Below are 20,027 nucleotides of genomic sequence, written 5' to 3'. Positions count from 1 at the left end.
GAAATATCAACGCTATTCTTCAGGCCTAAGACTGGAATTGTAGAGATGAAAAATGTAAGTGAAAACTTTCATCTTGGGGATGATTTATTAATACTTTATTTCAATATGTGCCAGGCTGAGGCAATTATCGGGGAATTTTTCTGTCTTCTCCAAATCCTTCCTGGTTTCATGTGGCCTAGAGCAGGGTGCTAATTGTCTCCTATGAGCTGCACATCGTTATCTTACGTATGGGGAAAACTTGGAAAAATGAGTCCCCAGGGAAAGTAGCACCCTTTGAGGAAACAATCACTTATGGCATCACAATATCTGTTCTTATTATATGCCTGCTATTGGTTTCTCACTCACTATGTGCTGAATCTTATAGTTTTTTTCACTGTATTGGTACTTTAATTTGTTGTATTTCTTGTAGCCTGCTGTGGTGTCATGCTGGTGAAGTTCTCTCCTATCTGCAGGATACACAGGGTTCAGGCTGGCGAACGGCTCTGACTCCTGCTCTGGCCGAGTGGAGTTACAGTGGCTCTTCAAGGACTGGGGGACAGTGTGTGACCTGTACTGGGACCTGAGAGATGCCAGTGTTCTCTGTCAGCAGCTGGACTGTGGGGAGGCTGTAGCAGCACCAGGACAGGCCTGGTTTGGACAGGGCAGTGGACCAGTAAGGGCTGATGTGTTTGAGTGCCGGGGCAATGAGAGCCGTCTCTCACACTGCGCTGTCTCTACATGGGGGAGAGCAGGGTGCTCTCATGGACAGGACGCAGGAGTCATCTGCTCTGGTGAGAATTATGTTTAAAAATCATGTGCTTACACACAGCAGCACACTGTCTTCATGATTTACTGAATACCTGCTCTGTTACACGCTGCCAGTAAAAATATATTCCTTAAAGCATGTGAGCATATTTGAATCATATCATATATAACTCAAATATTAACTAAAGGGGTAATCATTTTCATTGTCATTTTTTTTCAGATGATTAGGTACAACAATTCACTGTGGACATAAATCTGTTTTACATTTATATTGAGATCACTGTCCTAAAAATGAAAGAAAGTATTGGATCTCAGTATCCCGTAATTAACACCTGAACTGTTTAATTAGTTTAATTAATGGAGCCCTATTTAACAGGAGGCTGAAAAAAAAGTGAGTCTCAGAAAGTCAATAATTACAGATGTTATGTACAGTTGAGCCCCACACACAGCTGACCCTGCACTGGTGAAACATCACTCCTGTGGACAGAAATGAGCTCCTTTCTTCTGTTTTACAGACTCAAATATGACCAGAGATTCACCTGGAGCAGGTAAAGAGAGATTGAAGACTGTCTTAATCACATCAGTGCTGTTTTAATTCTAGTTTCATTTCTGGTGCTAAACTGCACCTCTCACACATGGTTCACAGTCTGTTTTCTCTCTCTCTGTTTGTTTCACAGGTTTCCCTTCTTCAGCTGTTCCCTTTTCCAAAACACCAGGTATGAATTAGCCCCTGTTCTGTATCTCCAGGGCTCTCAGTGTGTGTTGATGTCTCTGTTGCTCAGTGGAATCCCAGATCAGTCAGTGAGGCAACAGCTGTGTGTGTGCAGTTTTTTCTGTGTGTCACAAACACACTAGGGTCTTTGGGATCTACAGCAAACGCATCTATCTGAATACTGCAATTTGTCACCGGTGGAGCTATTGTCTCTGTGCCCAGCAGTGGGTCAGAAAAGTAACTTATCTGGTATACTGCTTATGAACAATCTGTTACAATAAGTATATATTAAATTAATCAAAAGTCAAGAAACATTGTACTTGAACTGTATCTGCTGTGCCTAGTGGGCCGAGATAATCTTCAACTTGTAACAGCAGGTCATGGTGATCTCTTAGTACTGCACTGACCTCTGACCCCTAACCTCTAATTCTCTGCTCCTAGATCAGCTGTCCCTCAGGCTGGTTGGTGCAGGAGGTGACTGTGCTGGGAGGCTGGAGGTATATCACAATGGTTCCTGGGGGACAGTCTGCGATGACTCCTGGGACCTGGCAGACTCTCAGGTGGTGTGCAGACAGCTCCAGTGTGGGACGGCCCTCAGTGCCCCAGTGCCGGCCTCCTTCAGCCAGGGAACTGGACCCATCTGGCTGGACGAGGTGGGCTGTCTGGGGAACGAGTCGTCTCTGTGGGAGTGTCCTTCAGCAGGGTGGGGACGGCATGACTGTGGACACAAGGAGGATGTGAGAATCCTGTGTTCAGGTAGGGGAGATAATTAAAATTACAATGATTCAGATTCTTTAATCCCACATTGTGGATATGGCTTGCATCTAGAGTGCCTAAATATGTTTGACTTGTGAGAATGTGAGAATCTTGTGTTCAGTAAGTTAACTAAATAAAATAATCCACATACTGGAATTCCACATTGTGGATATGGTTTGCATCTGGAGTGCTTAAATGCATCTTGTTGAGGAAAAGACTGAGCTGGATGCAGAATTAATTTTAAAATAAATATTTATATTTATGATACAGTTGTGAATGCACATATTCACATCCCAGCAAAAATAAATAAAGAGAGAAAGAAACTCAAGAGAAATTCCCCTCCACTAGTGAATGGGGATATATTCATCTCAGTCCTCCAGTAAAATCTAGGGTCCAAACTTTAAACTTCTCACATCAATAAGACCTGTTGTCTGTTTGGGTGTATTTGTCTTGGCCATTATCTTTCATGATTTTCTGCCTCAAATGTTTCATTTTGATTTGTTCCAAGAATGGCTTCTGGTCAGATCCTGATGACCCACACAATGTTAAATGTCACCCTGAGCCACGTTTTCTCCATTCATAACGCTGCACCGCTCATCCTGAGCCAAGAGTTCTACTTTCATGCCTCAGTCTCTTAGTTGTGCTGCTGCTGAATAGCCAAGCTGATCAGAATGATGTTTTGGGTCAGAACCTGATCATGTAATGGGATTTAAAGTTCTGTGTGATGTACTGTCCAGGTTCTGAATGAACAGAACCACACAGTCCTGCCTGTCACCTTCATGTCAACTGTGTTATTGTACAGCTGTCATTGTTTCATTACATGTTCATTTCATTTCATTGCTAGTTGTTTCTTACCAGTTCAGAATGAAACGTTGGGCTGTCTTGTCAGGGTTTGTTTCCTTTAACTTTCCCTGCTGTCTTGACAGATTACACTCTGCTGAGACTGTCTGCAGGCTGTTCAGGACAGGCAGAGGTTTACTACAATGGCACCTGGGGCAGTGTGTGTCAGAACGGCATGACTGACTCCACAGCCGCAGTGATCTGTAAACAGCTGGGCTGTGGAGACAAGGGCACCATCAGAGAGACAAACTCCAGGCTGAGCCCAGATCCCAAATGGCTGGACTTTGTCTCCTGTCGCAAACATGACTCTTCCCTGTGGCAGTGTCCCTCCTCCCCCTGGGGTCAGAATGACTGCACAGACCAAGAAGTGGCTAATATCACCTGCTCAGGTAGAGAGTGAAGAGTAATGCTGCCTTCCTCTTAAACAGCTCTGCAGTGATTGTCTTTATCTCGAGCAGCTCTGTGGATTAGTGTTTTGCCAAGTTCAGAACATAATAAGAGCTTTCAATTGAATTATTATAAATTTATATCCAAACATGTATAAAAATGAAAGCAATGTCATTGTTATTCATTTTATAATAATAATGTTTTTATATGACTATTAATCTTTGAAGGTCCTAGAAAAGAAGCTGACAGAAGCACTCCAGCCCCTCAGGAAGAGCAGCCTCAGCAGCACTGCCCAGGTGAGTTCAGTGTGTAAAACAGTCAGAGACACTGCAGCCCTGAGCTGAGGAACAGTAACCATACAGCTCTCTTCTAGAGCCACTCAATACCTCACTAACCTCTACTACAGTCACTGAGCTGAAGTAACTCTCAGTAACCTCTCTGCTCTCATCTACAGTCACAGATCTAATGACACTGAATAACCTTTCTGTTGACTTTCAGTCCCACTGGCTCTGCGCCTGGTTGGAGGCACTAACTGCTCTGGCCAGGTGGAGTTGCGGTATGAGGGCTCCTGGGGGACAGTCTGTGACGACTCCTGGGACCTGCAGGATGCCCAGGTGGTCTGCAGACAGCTGGGCTGTGGGGATGCAGTGAGTGCAGCAATAGAGGCCTCATTCGGACCAGGAAACGGCGCCATCTGGCTGGACGAGGTGAACTGCACAGGCAGTGAACTTCACCTGTGGGACTGCTGTCACTCTGGACTGAATCAGAGTGACTGTCGACACAAGGAGGATGCGGGGGTTACCTGTACAGGTGAGGATAGTCTTAGAACTGTAGATGAACAAGGTAGCAGATCAATGGAGAAGTTAGACTGATGTCACCCATACTCTATCACTGCTTTATATCTAACTAATCCAACTAAGATCATCAGTCACAAGATTGGGATGTTTTGTAGCCCTCTGTATGTGAACAACACTAAGCTTTAATTCCGAACAAGACACCATTCATCCAGCAATCCTAGATTTGACCTCAAGGAACAAATGTAAAGATTTTCTTTTTAAGACCACTGTGGATATAACCTGCTGTAAAACCAAAGGCAATATATTGACAGCTCTCCTATCTCTTTTACAGGTTTGTCAGAGACAACAGCCAGTCCAACAACAGCTACAGGTGAACATAAATCCTCCTTGTCATTGATAACTCCTGTCTTTCTGTCTCTTCAGATTCCCAGTGTTGCTGTAGTGTCTCCTCTCCTCCCTCATTGTGAAGATCAGTGTTTTCAGTTTCCCGGTGTAGATCTAGTGCTAGTGTCCTCTCTTTCATCACTGATTTACTGACAGTCCTGGTGGTTTAGATTTGGAATTCTTAACTATTCTTCGTTGATCTTGGGTTCACCCTGAAGCCATGATAGCCCCATATGGGAACATGAGGAGAACAGGACATTCCATCTGTCGAAGCATATATGAGCCCAAGAGCACCTCTCCTGATCCCTGTTCATCCATTGTCTCCCCCTCTCTCAGGCAGAACCAGGACAACACCCCAGACACAGCCGCTGGGAGGCCTGTCTGCCTCGCCCCTGGTCCTCCTGCTGCTGGGGGCTCTGCTCTTCGTGGTGCTGGCTCTGTTAGTGGGGCAGCTGATCCAGAACAGGAAGCTGAGGAAAGGTAGGGAGGGAACTCTCCATCCACATAGTGACCTCTAGTGGTCAGTTCTGTCACTCACATGGAACTTATATTTACATAATTACCTTGAGGAATAAACCTGCTTTAAAATCACAATTGCCTGAGGTAAAACCTGTCTAATTTAAAGGTGTGCTGGATGTGAGCAATTTTAATAGGGTAGAGAAATCCATTTGTAGTTTAAGAAAGATTATTTGAAAAAGATTAGCAACAATTACAGGTGGAGATATCAGGAAATTTGCAAATCCAGAATCATAACATTTGTGTGCTCAAATGTCCAAAATAGGTTTAGGAGTGACATTTTTTATCTTGTACTCCTCTCCCTGCATGTTAACCCTGAGTGTCTGTTTCCTCACACAGCCCTATCTAAGGGAGCACTCGCCTCCAATCATGATGCCGTCTACGAGGAAATAGAGTACAAACTTGCCAGAGAGGGAACCTACAGCGCCCCCAGGAGAGGTGAGTGGAGACAGTCTTCAGGTGTGATTAGTCTCCACCCTCTAAGGAAAATCTGAGGACTTACACTTGTAGAAAATCTCACTCAACTGGTTTCTGACAAAAAGGGTATTTTTTAGTTTTAAACCTGTAGGGTTTTTTCTCAACTGGTGTCAAACTAAGTGAAGAAAATCAACACAGCACGATTCTGGATCTGCCTTATAAACACAAACTCACACACTGGCTTCTCTTCCAGTAGAGGACAGTGAGGCTGCTGTCTGACTGCAGGTAATACTGATCTGTCCTCCTGTTCACAGGGAGATTCCTCTCTGATGAGCTGCCCTCTGGATATGATGATGTGGAGGACAGTGAGGGAGACCCAGTACCAGGTGAGGGGAGGTTGAGTCAGGGGGCTCAGTGTGGGAGTGAGGAGGTCTTCAGTTCAGTACTCACTCTCACCTCAAACCACGCTGACATTTAGAGAACTTATGTAGAAAATCCTGAATTATATAAATATAACCACACGTGTTTGATACTTTATAAAGTCTGTTTTTCAGTGTTGCCTCACACTAGCATTATCTCAGCAAATCATAGATGCTGAGCAAAACTAGACCTGGTCAATACTGGGGTGGTAAACAGGGTGCTGCTCTCATTGGTTTTGATAGAAAAGGAGACTGCGGAACAGCATGCTGCCTTTCAGATCAGATAAATCAGCGACCCTAGAGTTTTGGCTTAACTATACACCATAAAACATTTAAAATCACACTTTCCAATTACTTTGCAGCTCTATGGTCAAAGTAAGTCTGAGTCCTGAAGTGTAAATTCTCTGTCTCTCTGTGTGGTTCAGGAGACTCGATAACTCCTCTGAAAGAAGAGATCCCAGAGTACTATGATGATGCTGTAACTGTACCTCAGAGTCCAGATGCCTTGTCAGGTGGGTTATTTCAGTCCAATCACATGGGGAAACTCTGCACCAATCCCACAGAGTCTGAATCTCTCTACTTTCTTGGATCTCAGCCTCTGAATACGGAGTCTGTACTACTCTGCACCAGTTACATGAATCTGACTCTCTCCCTGTGATCTCAGCCCTGCACACTCACTCTGGGTCACTGCTGCCAGTGTCCGGCTCCTCTTCAGTATCTCATAGGGTTCACATCACCACCCTCACTGTCCAAATACAGCCAAACTTTCTCTGCCTTGTTTTCCTTCAACATCTTATTTGAAAATCTAGGAATTGTTTTACATTTATTACAGTTGTGAATAGGACTGGAAATCAGGTTCCCCCTGATCTCCTGTACTTAGAGCCTGGAGTTTTAGATCCTGTGTGATGTTCAGTTAATCAGTGTGTTCTGATGAGCTCCAGCAGTCCTGCGCTCTAGATAACTCAGTGTGCTGATGTGTGACAGTGAAGCTGTGCTCTGTGTGCTTTAGGAAAGCTGATGTCCTCTGTGAAAGAAGAGGCCCCTGAGTACTATGATGATGCCATCACTGTGCCCCAGAGTCCAGACACTGTGTCAGGTGAGTTATTATAAAAAAGACTAAGGAGTACCCCCAGTACCAGCCCACAGTAGCCTTTGTCATTAGAAATTAGTCTCAACCTAATTTCATATCTGCAAATAAACACTACCTGGAAGAGAAAAGGTCTCTGACAGGTCAGTCTGTGTCAGAATGACAGAGCCATTACTGACCTGCTCTTCTGTTCACAGGGAAACTCCTCTCTGATGAGACAACCTCTGGGTACAGTGATGTGTTCAGCAGTGAGGAAGACCCCACTTCAGGTAAAAGGGGCTACAGCCAGGGGGCTCAGTGTGGGTTAGGTAGTTCAGGGATGGGAAAGATAACCTCAAGTAATCCATCTCTGTTGCACTGTCATCCAAGACAGGGGGGAATCAGGCATTTTGAAGTAGCGGTAGCTTCACTCTATCATGTCCTACAAGGATCAATAACAGCCAATAAAGACTGAGTGACCTGAATTGTACAAAGTTAGATCACAAAGATCACAGTGTCACTGAAACCCACCTACTGACACACCTAGCCAATCAGATTTAAATTGATTTAAATTGATCAGCAGCTGATTAATGATGAGTGAATGAGGTCTGGGCAGAACAAAGCTTTAGATTCCCGAAGACCAGGAATTCTGTTCTCTGACTGCAGAGAGAATTACTAGGCTCAGAAATTACTAGGTCTTCCTCACTGTGGTTTTAGAGCATTGATACTTCATAAGTATAAGTGAATTCTACACTGAATCATCAATTCAAAAAACCTATTAAACGCTTTTTGAGTACAATATTGTTACATCTATTCTGTATACTATAACTGTTAGTCCACTAATAGCCATTGATATCAAAGCAGAGTACTTCTCAGATACAGTATGTTCTATTATGCTTATTGTTTGTTATGCAAATTATGATTATATCAATAAATTGTATATTGTCTGGTTAGAATACATGTGTGAGACTATAGATAATTATGTTTGATTAGTTTCTAAAAGTCTACAAGTACTCTCAAAATATACTGCTATAATTTCTTATTGTTACAGAAAATTAAAATCCCCATTCACTACACTATTGTGACTATGTAAGTGTTTTAAAAAATCTAGGTACACCTGGGTAATGTCATCAATTCCAATTCCAATTACAGTACATGGCTAGTGGCTGCAAAGCAAGGCGATGTTTGCTGAGATGCTGAGGTGTGAGATTCAGAGATCAAAGCAACCATAAAGTTCTGGGTAAATGATTGTCAATCAACTGTCCAGGAATGATAGAAGGCGAGAGCTACTTCTTGCTTCTACTACTTGTCCAGATCAACTGGAAAGACCAGACTGGAGTTTAGTCTTTGACCCTCATAAAGAGAGCTTGCCTTTCTGTTGTTTTTAGAAACTTTTATTTCTTATTTAGAGAATCCCTTAGTTAAAGAGTGCCTCTCCTGGCTAGTGGGAGCATCTTTAGAACAGGGAGATAGGCTCCCATTCATTTTGTAACAATTGGGTTCACAAAGAGAGATTTAACTGTAGGTTGTAATATCTTAGGTTTAGAAGGTTTGGTTTCTCTTTCTTTCATAAAGGTGTTCTGTAAAAGCTGAATACTTGGTAGCAGTTTGAGGATTTTCTGGGTGGTTAGGATGTAGGTGTCTAAAACACCTTGTTAGCAAATTTGTAATTGTGTGCTGTATATTTATGTTGTGTGTAATTTCGTGTGTGTAGTGTTGTTAATAACAAATATTTAATTAACAAATCTCTTATGTGCCTTTAACTATACCAAATGCTTGGGTATATTCTTGGCAAAATCTTTAAAAGTAGGGGGTTATGATTAATTTATTTTTTAATTTATCTACTCAGTCATTTTTGTTATTCACAATTTTCATAATCCTAATATGTAACAATATTATTTCAATAACTGGCTCATTTGACAAATCATGAGTCTGTCTCTCTGTCAGGTGTCCTCCAGCCTGGCCCTGGAGTGGACAGGGTCCTGCCCACACTGCCCTCTGAAGAAGGAGCCCCTGCCCCTGCTAGGACTGACTACGATGATGTTGGGGACGAGTCTCAGGGAGAGGATGGGCGCTGTGAGACTGACAGAGCTGTCTGGGAGAACCTCCTCCAGCAGGTCTAGACACAGAAGAGCTTCACCAACAGAGTCACACAGTCTTACAACAGTTCTGAGCACTGAGACTGTCTGTGACCTGAGTCCACTTCACTCCACTGCTTCCACACTGACACTGTCTGTCACCTGAGAGCTCTGACAAGTGAGTCACTGTCCTCATTGACTTTGTCTACAGGACCTGCAGTTTGTGTTTTAAAACAGGGAGACCTTAAAGTTCCCTATTCCATTCAGTCTTTTTTTCTTGTACAATATGATATGTTTCTGAAATAAAACTATTAATTGATATAGAATTCTGAATGTAAGATTTCTGATGTGCAGAAATGTATAGACATTTTCTTAACGTTTCCTTTTTAAAAATAAACTTTTTAAAACCATTTGTCATTCATTTGTAATTTCTTAATTTTGTACAATTAAAGACTTTTAATTAAATATATAAGGAACCTTTGGCCACTCACAATGATAAAATCAACCCCAGAAGGAGAGAATGCCTAAATGTTTGTGATCAATTCATAAGTATGATTTAATCCACACAAGGAACAAAAGGCACTGTCGACAGAACCAGATACAACACAACCAAAGAGACAACCTGGCTGTTATTTACATTCCCTTCAAATCAAAAGGTTAAGATAGATAGATACTTTCTTGATCCAATGAGAAGAAATTGCATCTATCTATCTAAGACTCCTTGTCCTGCCTTCAGGAGCTGCTCAATTTAAAACGCAGCATCCCACAGCACTAGAGACACCCCAATATTCACTTTATACTGCACCTCAAACCATAGGTATTTTATAGCACCCAGATTGACCAGTACAGAGCACTAGATACAGTAAAACATCTTCATATTTGAAAGAAATGTGAGTGTTTTGCACATTTCAAGCTACAACAAGTAAACATTTGAGTACCTAAGTCAATATCACCTGGAATGATCAATAATGACCAACATCGGCAACTTCCAAGAAAATCATTTTCACTCATTGAATTTGATCTTCATACTCACCTTGCATTCTCAGCTATAATACTTCAAAATTACACTGCAGATTTGGTGGAAAACTTCACAAATCTGTACAATTGTATTTTAATATCTTGGTATATGTACCTTCATTTTAATATACATGTAAGCATAAATGCTGTTCAGTATATTGTACTTTTGTTGTACTTTTTAAAACATTTTACCTGAAGATGCAAGGACTGTTATATCTTGTGAAACATGCAAGACATCTGTAAAAGAAGGTGACATTTTAATAAAATTGGTGATTAAAAGAAAACCACAACTTGTATGATATTATCCCTCGATATGGAAGATCAATTGAAGGATTTGAAGAAACTATCAAAGAAACAACAGCGATACCAGATGATTTGGGTTTTGAACCAATGATTACACCTCAATAATCAATTCGTCCTCAAAAAAAGAAGAGACAGGCATGTTTTGAGCCTCATAATGATCCTCTTCTGGATCCACAAGAAACGTGTTTTGGATGTACTTATAACTTTCATCGAAAAGAGATCTCATCAGTTGCATGCAATTGAAACTTTTGACTTTTTGGATGGTATTGAAAATATTTGTTTTAAATAAAATAAACAATTTTCCAACGAAGATCTCACGAAGGATTGCCAGGATCTATTCTTAGCGTTTGGTAGTGATAACACTGCTGATATTGATGGAGTAGAAACGTACGAGTGGAGTAGAAACGTACGATGCGTTGACAGGATTTCTGAAGCGAGAAGTCCTAGAATGCCGCCTATAAATGAGCTAGGATTCATACCAAGAAATACTTTTTGTTTTCCACCCAGAAGGCTGCTATTGCATTACACATCTTGTGAACATTACCAGTTTTGGTAGCTTCTAGGCGCGATTTTCCAAAACCGAAACTAATAAAATTATTTAAGATGCACAATGTCCAAAAATTGTAAATCGAGACTTGTATTACTACAGAAGAAAATATTTAACTGAAATATTAATAAGACTATGTAAGTATAAAAAGTAGAACAATTCAATTTATATAACTTATTTTTTATTCTTATTAGAAATGGGCTCACACACCGGAAGACACTAACGTTTATCTTCGTTAGAGTGTGTGAATAACAGTTTAACCCAAAATGTTTGTAATTGTGATTTTGTTAAAATGCAATAAATCGTCTATCAGCAGTAAGAAATTATTAAGAAAGTAAGAAATTGTTTTATTTCACAAACGGTAAGACGTGAAGAGAGTTTACAGTTCGTATCCTTCGCTTTGTCTTAACTTAAGCGTTCAGGATCCAACCCCGTGTGTGGATGGTTGTGTTTCTTGAATCTCTTGTAATCATCAAAAGTTGTTGTTTAGTCCTTCAGTACTTTCTCGAGTTGTACCATGGATATTTTAAACGATTAATACTATTCATGCTCTTTTGCCTTTTCCTTCACATATGGAAAAAGTTCAAAGTGTCCTTATGGCTGTGCTCCACATCTACACGACAGCACCTGTAACAGTACAGGACACGCAGTGAGGAATTCGCGCAGCTTTCAGTTTAGTGCGGAGTCCAGAGGGAGGACTCACTCGCTGAATGATTTCTCAAGAAATCCCGGGTGAGATTTAACAGGTGATTTCTTCAACAGCCACGACAAGTGTGGAGACGTTCTCTGGATTTCCTGAATAGGACGTTAAATTAGTTCAAATCATTTGGTAGTTAACAGAACTAAATGCTTTGGAGGTACATTTAAAACAGCAGAGCAACACTGTAGCACTTTGTGTGTGACTGAACTTAATTGTGTAAACCTGGCTCTCTATGAACACCGACAAAGAGTTCTCACTCAACAGAAGATTGCGATGTGAGCACAATAATGTAAAGCACATGGAGATGCCAGGGATTGAACCCGGGACCTCATACATGCAAAGCATGCGCTCTACCACTGAGCTACATCCCCACTGGTGTGTGCTCAGGGAGAATGCCTGCAATTTCCCACTTTCGTGTTTCCTCTACTACAGAGTAAATTCATGGGAATGAAGAAATAAGGAAGGAAAAATAATCGCATTGAAGCTTCCAGAGACTGGGCAAAAACGAATCAGTTATTTTTATATCCAGTCACACGGGCGACAGTGGTTAATTCCTCGACGGGGAAGTGCTTTTTTACCTCCTTACTCTGCTGTCTTTTAATTCTGTTTTCTTTGAAAGCTTTTTGCATCTTTTAAGTGCTCTCGGTTAAACTATGCATAGAACAACAGCAGTACTGATGATTTTCATGGACCGATGCACACTTCTTCTGTACAACTCCAGTGATAAAGCCCTGTCTGTAAATATTGTAGAAGAACGAAAAAGGGTGAAACAACGCTCCAACCACAGGAATGGTAACCAGAAGGATCGTGTTCTTATTTAATATGTCATTTTGAGATGCCTTGTCAACGCAGACAGGTGTTAGAGCTGAACAAATAATTTATAGTGGTGGTTGTAAACATGGAACATGTTGTTTCTATACCAGGAAGAAAGGAGCAGACTCTTAAACTCTTTAACTCTTAAGTTAAAAGAGACAAAAACGACACCTAATCACAGCTAACATTAATTAAAATGACATCACAACAAAAGAGCAGAGCCTTAAGTGAATCAAATTCGTTTTCATTAAATGTCTGTGTCTTCATCACTTTGACCGGGGTAAAGTTAGCTTGAAGTTCGAAAACGATTTTGGCATGCCTGTAGCGTTTTTATGAAACAATTGCTTTGTATATACAATTGTTTTGTGTATAAAGTACATTGTGAATGTTCTCACAGCCTTCAGTTTGTCTTTTTATTCCACACACGAATATTCTTGTGCCATATCACATATCATATAACACAGAACGCCTTCAAACCAAATGCATTTTAAAGACCACGACTTTGAAAATTTTCACAACCCCTCCATAAACATATCAGTGAGCTAATTATCCTTTTCTGACAGTCGGGGTTTTGATTGATGCGCAATTACGCACCATCTGGAACACTGGGGGACCGCTGTATACATACATACGTTCACAACGCAGAAATACTGCTCAATAGAGTTTCATGCGAAAAACCCATATATGACCATAGGAAGCAGATCAGCAGTTTCCAATTACCCAGACTGTCAGCACGGGAATAAAGCTTTGTTTTATTTCTGAAACCCTTTATTTCCTGTTTTCATTCTGCATGAAAATTCCTATTCTTAACTCAACAGCTTTTTAAAAACAGCACCCATGATGTTCAAATCATGATGTCCATGATTGTTTACACAGAAGACTGGGAGAGCTTTGGGTTGTGAATCTCTTTTTCTCATGGTTTTATTGAATGTGGCACTGTGCACTAGGATAGGGGGATGCTGTTCACAAGCCAATAGCATTTAAACCACAGCACCCACAATGCTGCAAGTAAGTGTTTTACACACTAAGCAGGTCCTCTGACCTTTCCCAGCCTTGCTTTGGGTTGTGAAACCTCTTTCAGTTTTTTTATGATTTTTTCCAATACGGCACCATTTAGACATGCAATACACTGGGATAGGGAGGTCCTCTTCATGACTCAATAGCATTTGAAGCACAACATTCACAATGCTACAACCAAGTGTTTTACACACCAGACAGCCCCCCTCACCTTATACAACCTTGTGTTGGGTTGTGAAAGTGTTCTTTCTTTTTTATGATTTTTTTTAATATGGGGGTCTTCTTAATACATGGGGTACATGCGGATAGAGCCTTAAAAGGTGGCTTCTCAAAGCTCTTTACAGAATGACAACAATAAATAAAAATACACAAGATAAAACACAATTACAATATATAGAGGAGACCGTGGATGGTGGTACTAAGAAAAGCAGAGGGGTGAAGAATGGAACCAGTTCAGTAAAGGCTTTTCTAAAGAAGAGGGTTTTGAGTCTGGATTTGAAGTAGTTTAGAGAAGGTGACTCTGTGATATCCTTGGGGAGAGAGTTCCAGGGCTTGGGGCATAACAGGAGAAGGCCCTGTCACCCACAGAATGTAGATGGGCTTGGGGAACAGTTAGGAGAGCAAAATTAGAAGAGAGAAGGTTGCGAGGTGGGGAGTAGGGCGATAATAGTTCAGACAGGTAATGAAGTGCCAAGCCATGCAGAGCCTTATAGGTGAGCATGAGAAATTTCATGTGCATTTTTTCCCCTCTGTAACAAGAAACATGTGCACTCTGAATTGAGTAGGTGTCAAATTTGTAAACCTGAAATTATTTTTTGGTCATATAGTCATTAAGATCCAAAAGACTTGGACAGAGATTCAACGAGCCCAGGCATAGAGACTGAGTGTCAAGCGAGCAGGAGCGGTGAGGAAGGAGACTGCGAGAGCATAGATATACAGTACATTTAGGACTCAGTACCGATAACACTGCTGCTATTGATGGAGTAGAAATAAGTGTATTGGTAGTTTTATCTGAGGCAAGAAGTACTAGAACACCTCCTATACAAATGTTAGGATTCAGAGCAAGAAATATTTTTCCACCTCACCCAATGGTATTGCATTAACGAAGCTGAATCTGGCTTCTTATTCGCCAGCTTCTTCTGCCTTAAATGCTGCTGCTGTGATGTTATGCCGCCTTTCACCTGTAGATGGCTCTTTACAGTAATTTTTAAAAGTACTAATCGGGATGGATTACTGTATTTATCCTCAGCAAAGGGGAATATGTAAGTAGTGAATATCCAAATAGAATTTTTGTGTGAAACACATTTCAGAAAATTGTAAACCAATTTTCAAAACTCACAATAACACAAACACAATAAGTAAATAAGACAAAGGCAAAACATAAGTTCACAGGCACTTTCTGCATATTTACCACGACCTTACCTTCTGATCATAAAAAGTCTTAAAATCTTGCATTTTACAAGAAATTCTAATATAAATGGGACATTTAGAACATGGCATATGAGAATATATGGTTAACCGAGGATGAGCAACAGGTGATGGCACTTTCTGCTTCTTGCTATAAACCTACCCCCTGGTTATAAAAATATCTAAAAAGTCTGACATTGAGGTGTGAGAGACAATTGAACAGACTATCAAAATTCTGAACTTTAGGAAATTTTACTGTGCCGTTTTTAAATATGACCCTGTGAACATGGCATGTCCCTCCTTCCTCATTACCAAAACATCTCAATGTTCCGACACTATGTACATTACAACACTTTACTGTTGCATTTCAGTTGTGACATTGTGAACATGGCATGTTAAAGTATATAGAAAATCTAGATCAGTACAGGCTAAATGCAATTCATAGTGATTTATCATTTTCTTACTTTCTAAATAAAATTTCAGTGATTATGACACTTCGATATGACATAAAATATGCTTCAATGACAGAATAAATAACCATGGAAAAAATACCCACAGTGGACATTCATATTTGTGATTATAGGAATGTTAAATATCAGGTGAGTAGCTGCGTCAGCATGCGTAGGCTGCAAAGGAACAAGTAAAAGGTTATTCCATGCTGAAAAGAGAAGAAAGGAAACAACGTGTTGGCCGTGGAGCCTTCTTCAGGTGTTAGAAAGACAGGGCAGTATGCAAAGATACATTTCTTTTTAGCTTTGCTGACTGCAGTTTTTCTTTGATGACAACATCAAAGACATTAAGGAATTCTTACAGCTAACAGCTCCACATCAACTTCCTTTTATAACTAACCTCATCAGATCTCTCAACTCCCAACTCTTCCAGTTTCTCACTTCAGAGAAGGATAAAAAACTCAATCATCCTCTACAGAGAAAAACCATCAACACCTCCACCAATCCTAACCTTGTTGTTACTGTACCCTCTGGCCTTTCCCTTTCACCCCTTTGCATCCTCAGCTAACATTTTAATATTACAACACAATTACAATAGATTGTACAGTGTTTACAGTTTAAAATTAAGGTAAATATGTCAAAATATTAAAATCCAACTGCACAGTGCTAACAAAACAATGCTTGTCAAGTTCTCAAACAAATCTGCATTGTATTTTTAAAATATTTCAGTAGAGGATGTGACGGGAGTATAAATGACGATTCAACGATCATTTTTCTTGGGTGAATATGGTTTTCTGGGGAGTTGCGATGTTGGGCATTATTGGACATTTTTGACACGTGTTGAACAGTCGCATTTTCTACAAATATTAAAATAGCTATGGTTTAGCTCAAAAATCCAATCGACCTATGCGAAAACAATGTTTACATCACAAAAGAAACCCATCCCTGGTTGGACTTGAACCACCAACCTTTTGGATAACAACCGAACACGCTAACCGATCGGGCCACAGACACTGACTGGTGGAGAATTTTCTCGAATCCCCCCCAAAAAAAAAAATCTCTTACCGTTCTTTTTGCCGGCCGGTAATATTTCTTCTGCACTGATAACCAAGAACTGAATTTCATGTTTCGCAAGCTGTGTGAATTTAATCAAAAACAAGTTTTCCAGAAAGGAAATGAACACATGCATTTAACGAAATCAAGCCCTTTGTGAGTGCCCAAAATGGTACGTTCTGTACTACAAGATAGGAAGAAATACACAGCTGGGATTCAAACCGCAGTTCTTTTGTTTAATAAAGAGGGACTTTAACCAACTTGTTAGGAATCCCTGGTGAGAAGATACACGGATCCTGTGCAGACGCAGGCACGGGTGATAGATGAGGCAGGCGAACAAACCAGAACGAGAGGCAAGGTCGTAGTCAAAAGGCGAAAGGCAAGTCGTAATCCAGGAAGTTCACCGGTAGCAGACAGTCCGAGTCGAGAGGCGAGGTGCAAAGTCGAAAAGGCAGAAGGGGAATCCAAAATCCAGAATAAACGAGGTACGGGGAAAACCGCCAGGTAGAGCTCTCAAGGAGTAGACTCAATACCGAGCAGTGGGAAGCAGGTGAAGATGGTTTAAATAGCAGTGCGCACCGCAATGAGTGTGCGCAGGTGGTTTAACTCGTGCGGCGGCGTTTGTTAATAATCACCCGCTGCTGGGTCTGATTAGCTCGCTTACGCTTTGGTCTTGACTGCCTGGTGGTCGTGACACAACTAAGCTACGGTGACATGACATCCAACCCCTTTTACAGCCACTTGGACACATCGCTCTGAGACATCTGCATTCAGAAAGCGCTGAACCTGCTCTCAGAGCAAATGGCCTCTTTTACATACAGTAGCAGCCCCGACAACGAGAAACTAAGAGAATTGGCTTTTATCTGGCATTTTTCATGTCCAATGCGTTTGACATCTCCCAAGGGCAACAGAGTTCTTTTGCAACACTATTTCTTCTTCTTTTTTATTTCTGTCCGCTTTGATAAAAAATGAGAAATCGTGCAAGGGAAAAATGTCTTTTTTTCATAGAGAAAACGTGGACCGGGAAATGTTGTGTTGAGAAGAAGTGATTTAACATGATACGTGACCTGATTTATAGGAGCAAATGCTCACCCAGCAAGGTCTGGAGAAGTTGAAGAGTCTGGTGGATGTGATAAATATACGGTGTTGTGGAAGAAAACAGTCTTTCTTTGAATTCTCAATCAATTGGAATTTCAGTGCGAAACATAAACCCTTTGTCTGATTTAAAGAGATTATATTTTAAAACTCATAAAAAATCAGAAAACACATGTTTCTCACTTTGAAATTTTAGACAGGGCGTTATATTACTAGTAGCGACGCTGAGCACACTATGGGGGAATTCAGGTTATGTGAAATACCAGCAGTTTAATAAATAACACATCTGATTTTAGATCATAAGATTGTAGGTTCGACTTCTACCTTGCTTGTGTAAATTTTATTCAAGCTCCTCAGTAATAGATGTCTATTATGTAATGAACCGCACCTGAAAGCAAACATTGGGTCTGTTTCCTCTGTTTTCCAGCATGAAATAGCAAATCGTTACAAAAAGTACCTGCTAATGTCCAATAGCGTTTTTTTTTCAAATTACATTTTCAGGCTTCAGACACTTTTTAATAAAACAAAAGTGTCCAGAAACTCCCTAACTTTCAGGTTTGCTTGAACCTGTATTAAAAGAAGTTATTTGAAACTTCCGGGATTCCATTCTCTGATGTAGCTGTCTCTAAAGACAGATGTGATGTTTCGCAGATGTGAACTGTGCCTTCTCTCTTGTGTTCAAGGGTATTCGCTGAGTGAGATCCTAACTGTATGTCCAGTAGGGCTCTATTTTGTTTAGATTATCTATGTGGTGTACAGATAGAACTCAACTACATGGTGTGAATTCCGTGTTCAGGACGAGCAGAACCTGAAAAACTAAAAGCAGACCTCGACATAATTTGAACACACAGCCTTCTGATGTGGAGTCAGGCATGCTACATTTGCGCCACAAGGTCACAGCTATAACCACAGAAACCAAAATAGTTAGAAATATGGAACACAACTGTTGTTCCCCAAGAAGGAAAGCTGTTTTGTACTGATGTCACTCCTGTTTATGTAACCCAGATTGTGAAGACGACTCTGCCCTATCAAAGACAAATGTTAAACAAAAGTTGGAAAGCACACTCTGAACCCATCTGTATATTTGATTCCCGCGATCCTTTCAAAGCTGCTCAGTACTTTGCAAGCAAATCAAATCATTTCAGGGAAGAAACTCAGTTTAATGAACTACTTTCGTATTTTCACTCGTTGATTTTGATCTTTGTATTCTCTTTCCATTCTCAGCAATAATATTTCAAAATTACAGTTCAGATTTATTGGAAAACTTCACAAGCATTATGAGATTAGGACTGTACAATTGTTTTTTTAATATCTTGGTATATTTACCTTCATTTTAATATAGATATAACCATAAATGTTGTTAAGCATATTGTACTTTTGTTGTACTTTTTAAAACATTTTAGCTGAGGACACACGGCGACTATTATACCTTGTGATACATGCAAGACATCTGTAAACGAAGATGTAATTACAATAAAATTGGCAATTAACAGAAAACCACAATTTGTATAATATTATTCCTCAATATCAATGATCAAAATGTATAAATTGATTGCTTCCTTAGTATTGCCAGGATCTATATTTAGCGTTCGGTAGCGATAACACTGCTGATATTGATTGAGTAAAAATCTATGATGTAGTGACAGCTTTATCTGAAGCGAGAAATCCTCGAACACCGCTTATGAAGTGTTAGGATTAATACCAAGAAATACCTTTTGTTTTCCCACCCAAAATGCTACTATTGCATTACACATTATGCAAACATTACCAGTTTTAGTAGCTTCTGGGCACGATTTTCCAAAACTGAAACTAAATACAAATGATTTAAGATGAACCATGTCCAAAAATTGTAAATCAGGACTAATACAATATCAAATGAAATTACTACAGAAGAAAAGGTTTAACTGAAATATGAATAAGACTATGCAAGCCTACAAAATAGAATAATTCAATTTATATAACTTATTTTTTTCTTATTTGAGAAATGGGCTCACACACCGGAAGACACTAACGTTTCTCTTCGTTAGAATATGTGAATAACAGTTTAACCCCAAATTTCTGTAATTGTGATTCTGTTAAAATTAAAAAAAGCATCTATCAATAGTAAGAAATTATAAAGAAAGTAAGAAATTGTGTTATTTCATAAACTGTAAGACATGAAGACATTTACAGGTTATATCCTTTGCTTTGTCTTTTAACACAAGCGTTCAGGATCCAAGCCCATATTCGGACGGTTGTGTTTCTCTTGTAATCATCAAATGGCATTGTTTTGTCCGTCAGTTCTTTCTCGAGTTGTACCATGGATATTTTATTCCATCAATACTTTTCATGCTCTTTTGCATTTTCCTTCACATACGGAAAAGAACTCAAGGCATTCTTCTCACTGTGCTACACAGTACAGGACACGCAGTGAGGAATTCGCGCAGCTTTCAGCTCAGTGCGGAATCCAGAGGGAGGACTCGCTCGGTGAATGATCTCTCAGGAAATCCCGGGTGAGGTTTTTCTGCAAC

The 20,027-nt window shown here is 40.3% G+C and overlaps 1 protein-coding gene and 1 non-coding gene across 2 annotated transcripts; one reads left to right on the top strand and one right to left on the bottom strand.

The window, feature by feature from the left end:
- Positions 1 to 219: 219 nt before the first annotated feature.
- Positions 220 to 9,161, top strand: LOC148667263 (antigen WC1.1-like). Its single transcript, XM_088630984.1, has 14 exons — positions 220 to 1,292; positions 1,422 to 1,460; positions 1,898 to 2,212; positions 3,139 to 3,441; positions 3,667 to 3,735; positions 3,938 to 4,249; positions 4,568 to 4,606; positions 4,957 to 5,100; positions 5,476 to 5,574; positions 5,868 to 5,939; positions 6,398 to 6,484; positions 6,982 to 7,068; positions 7,257 to 7,362; positions 9,065 to 9,161. Exons 1-14 carry the CDS (start codon positions 1,268 to 1,270, stop codon positions 9,159 to 9,161), a joined length of 1,794 nt encoding a protein of 597 aa, XP_088487110.1. The 5' UTR covers positions 220 to 1,267.
- Positions 9,162 to 11,982: 2,821 nt separating this feature from the next.
- On the bottom strand, positions 11,983 to 12,054 carry trnaa-ugc (transfer RNA alanine (anticodon UGC)). The gene has a single exon. It is a non-coding gene; the product is annotated as a tRNA-Ala (tRNA).
- Positions 12,055 to 20,027: the final 7,973 nt, after the last annotated feature.

This window comes from Lepisosteus platostomus, chromosome 5, assembly GCF_059453375.1.
Source record: "Lepisosteus platostomus isolate fLepPlt1 chromosome 5, fLepPlt1.hap1, whole genome shotgun sequence".
NCBI lineage: Eukaryota > Metazoa > Chordata > Actinopteri > Semionotiformes > Lepisosteidae > Lepisosteus > Lepisosteus platostomus.
This window is presented reverse-complemented; position numbering and strand designations above follow the sequence as displayed.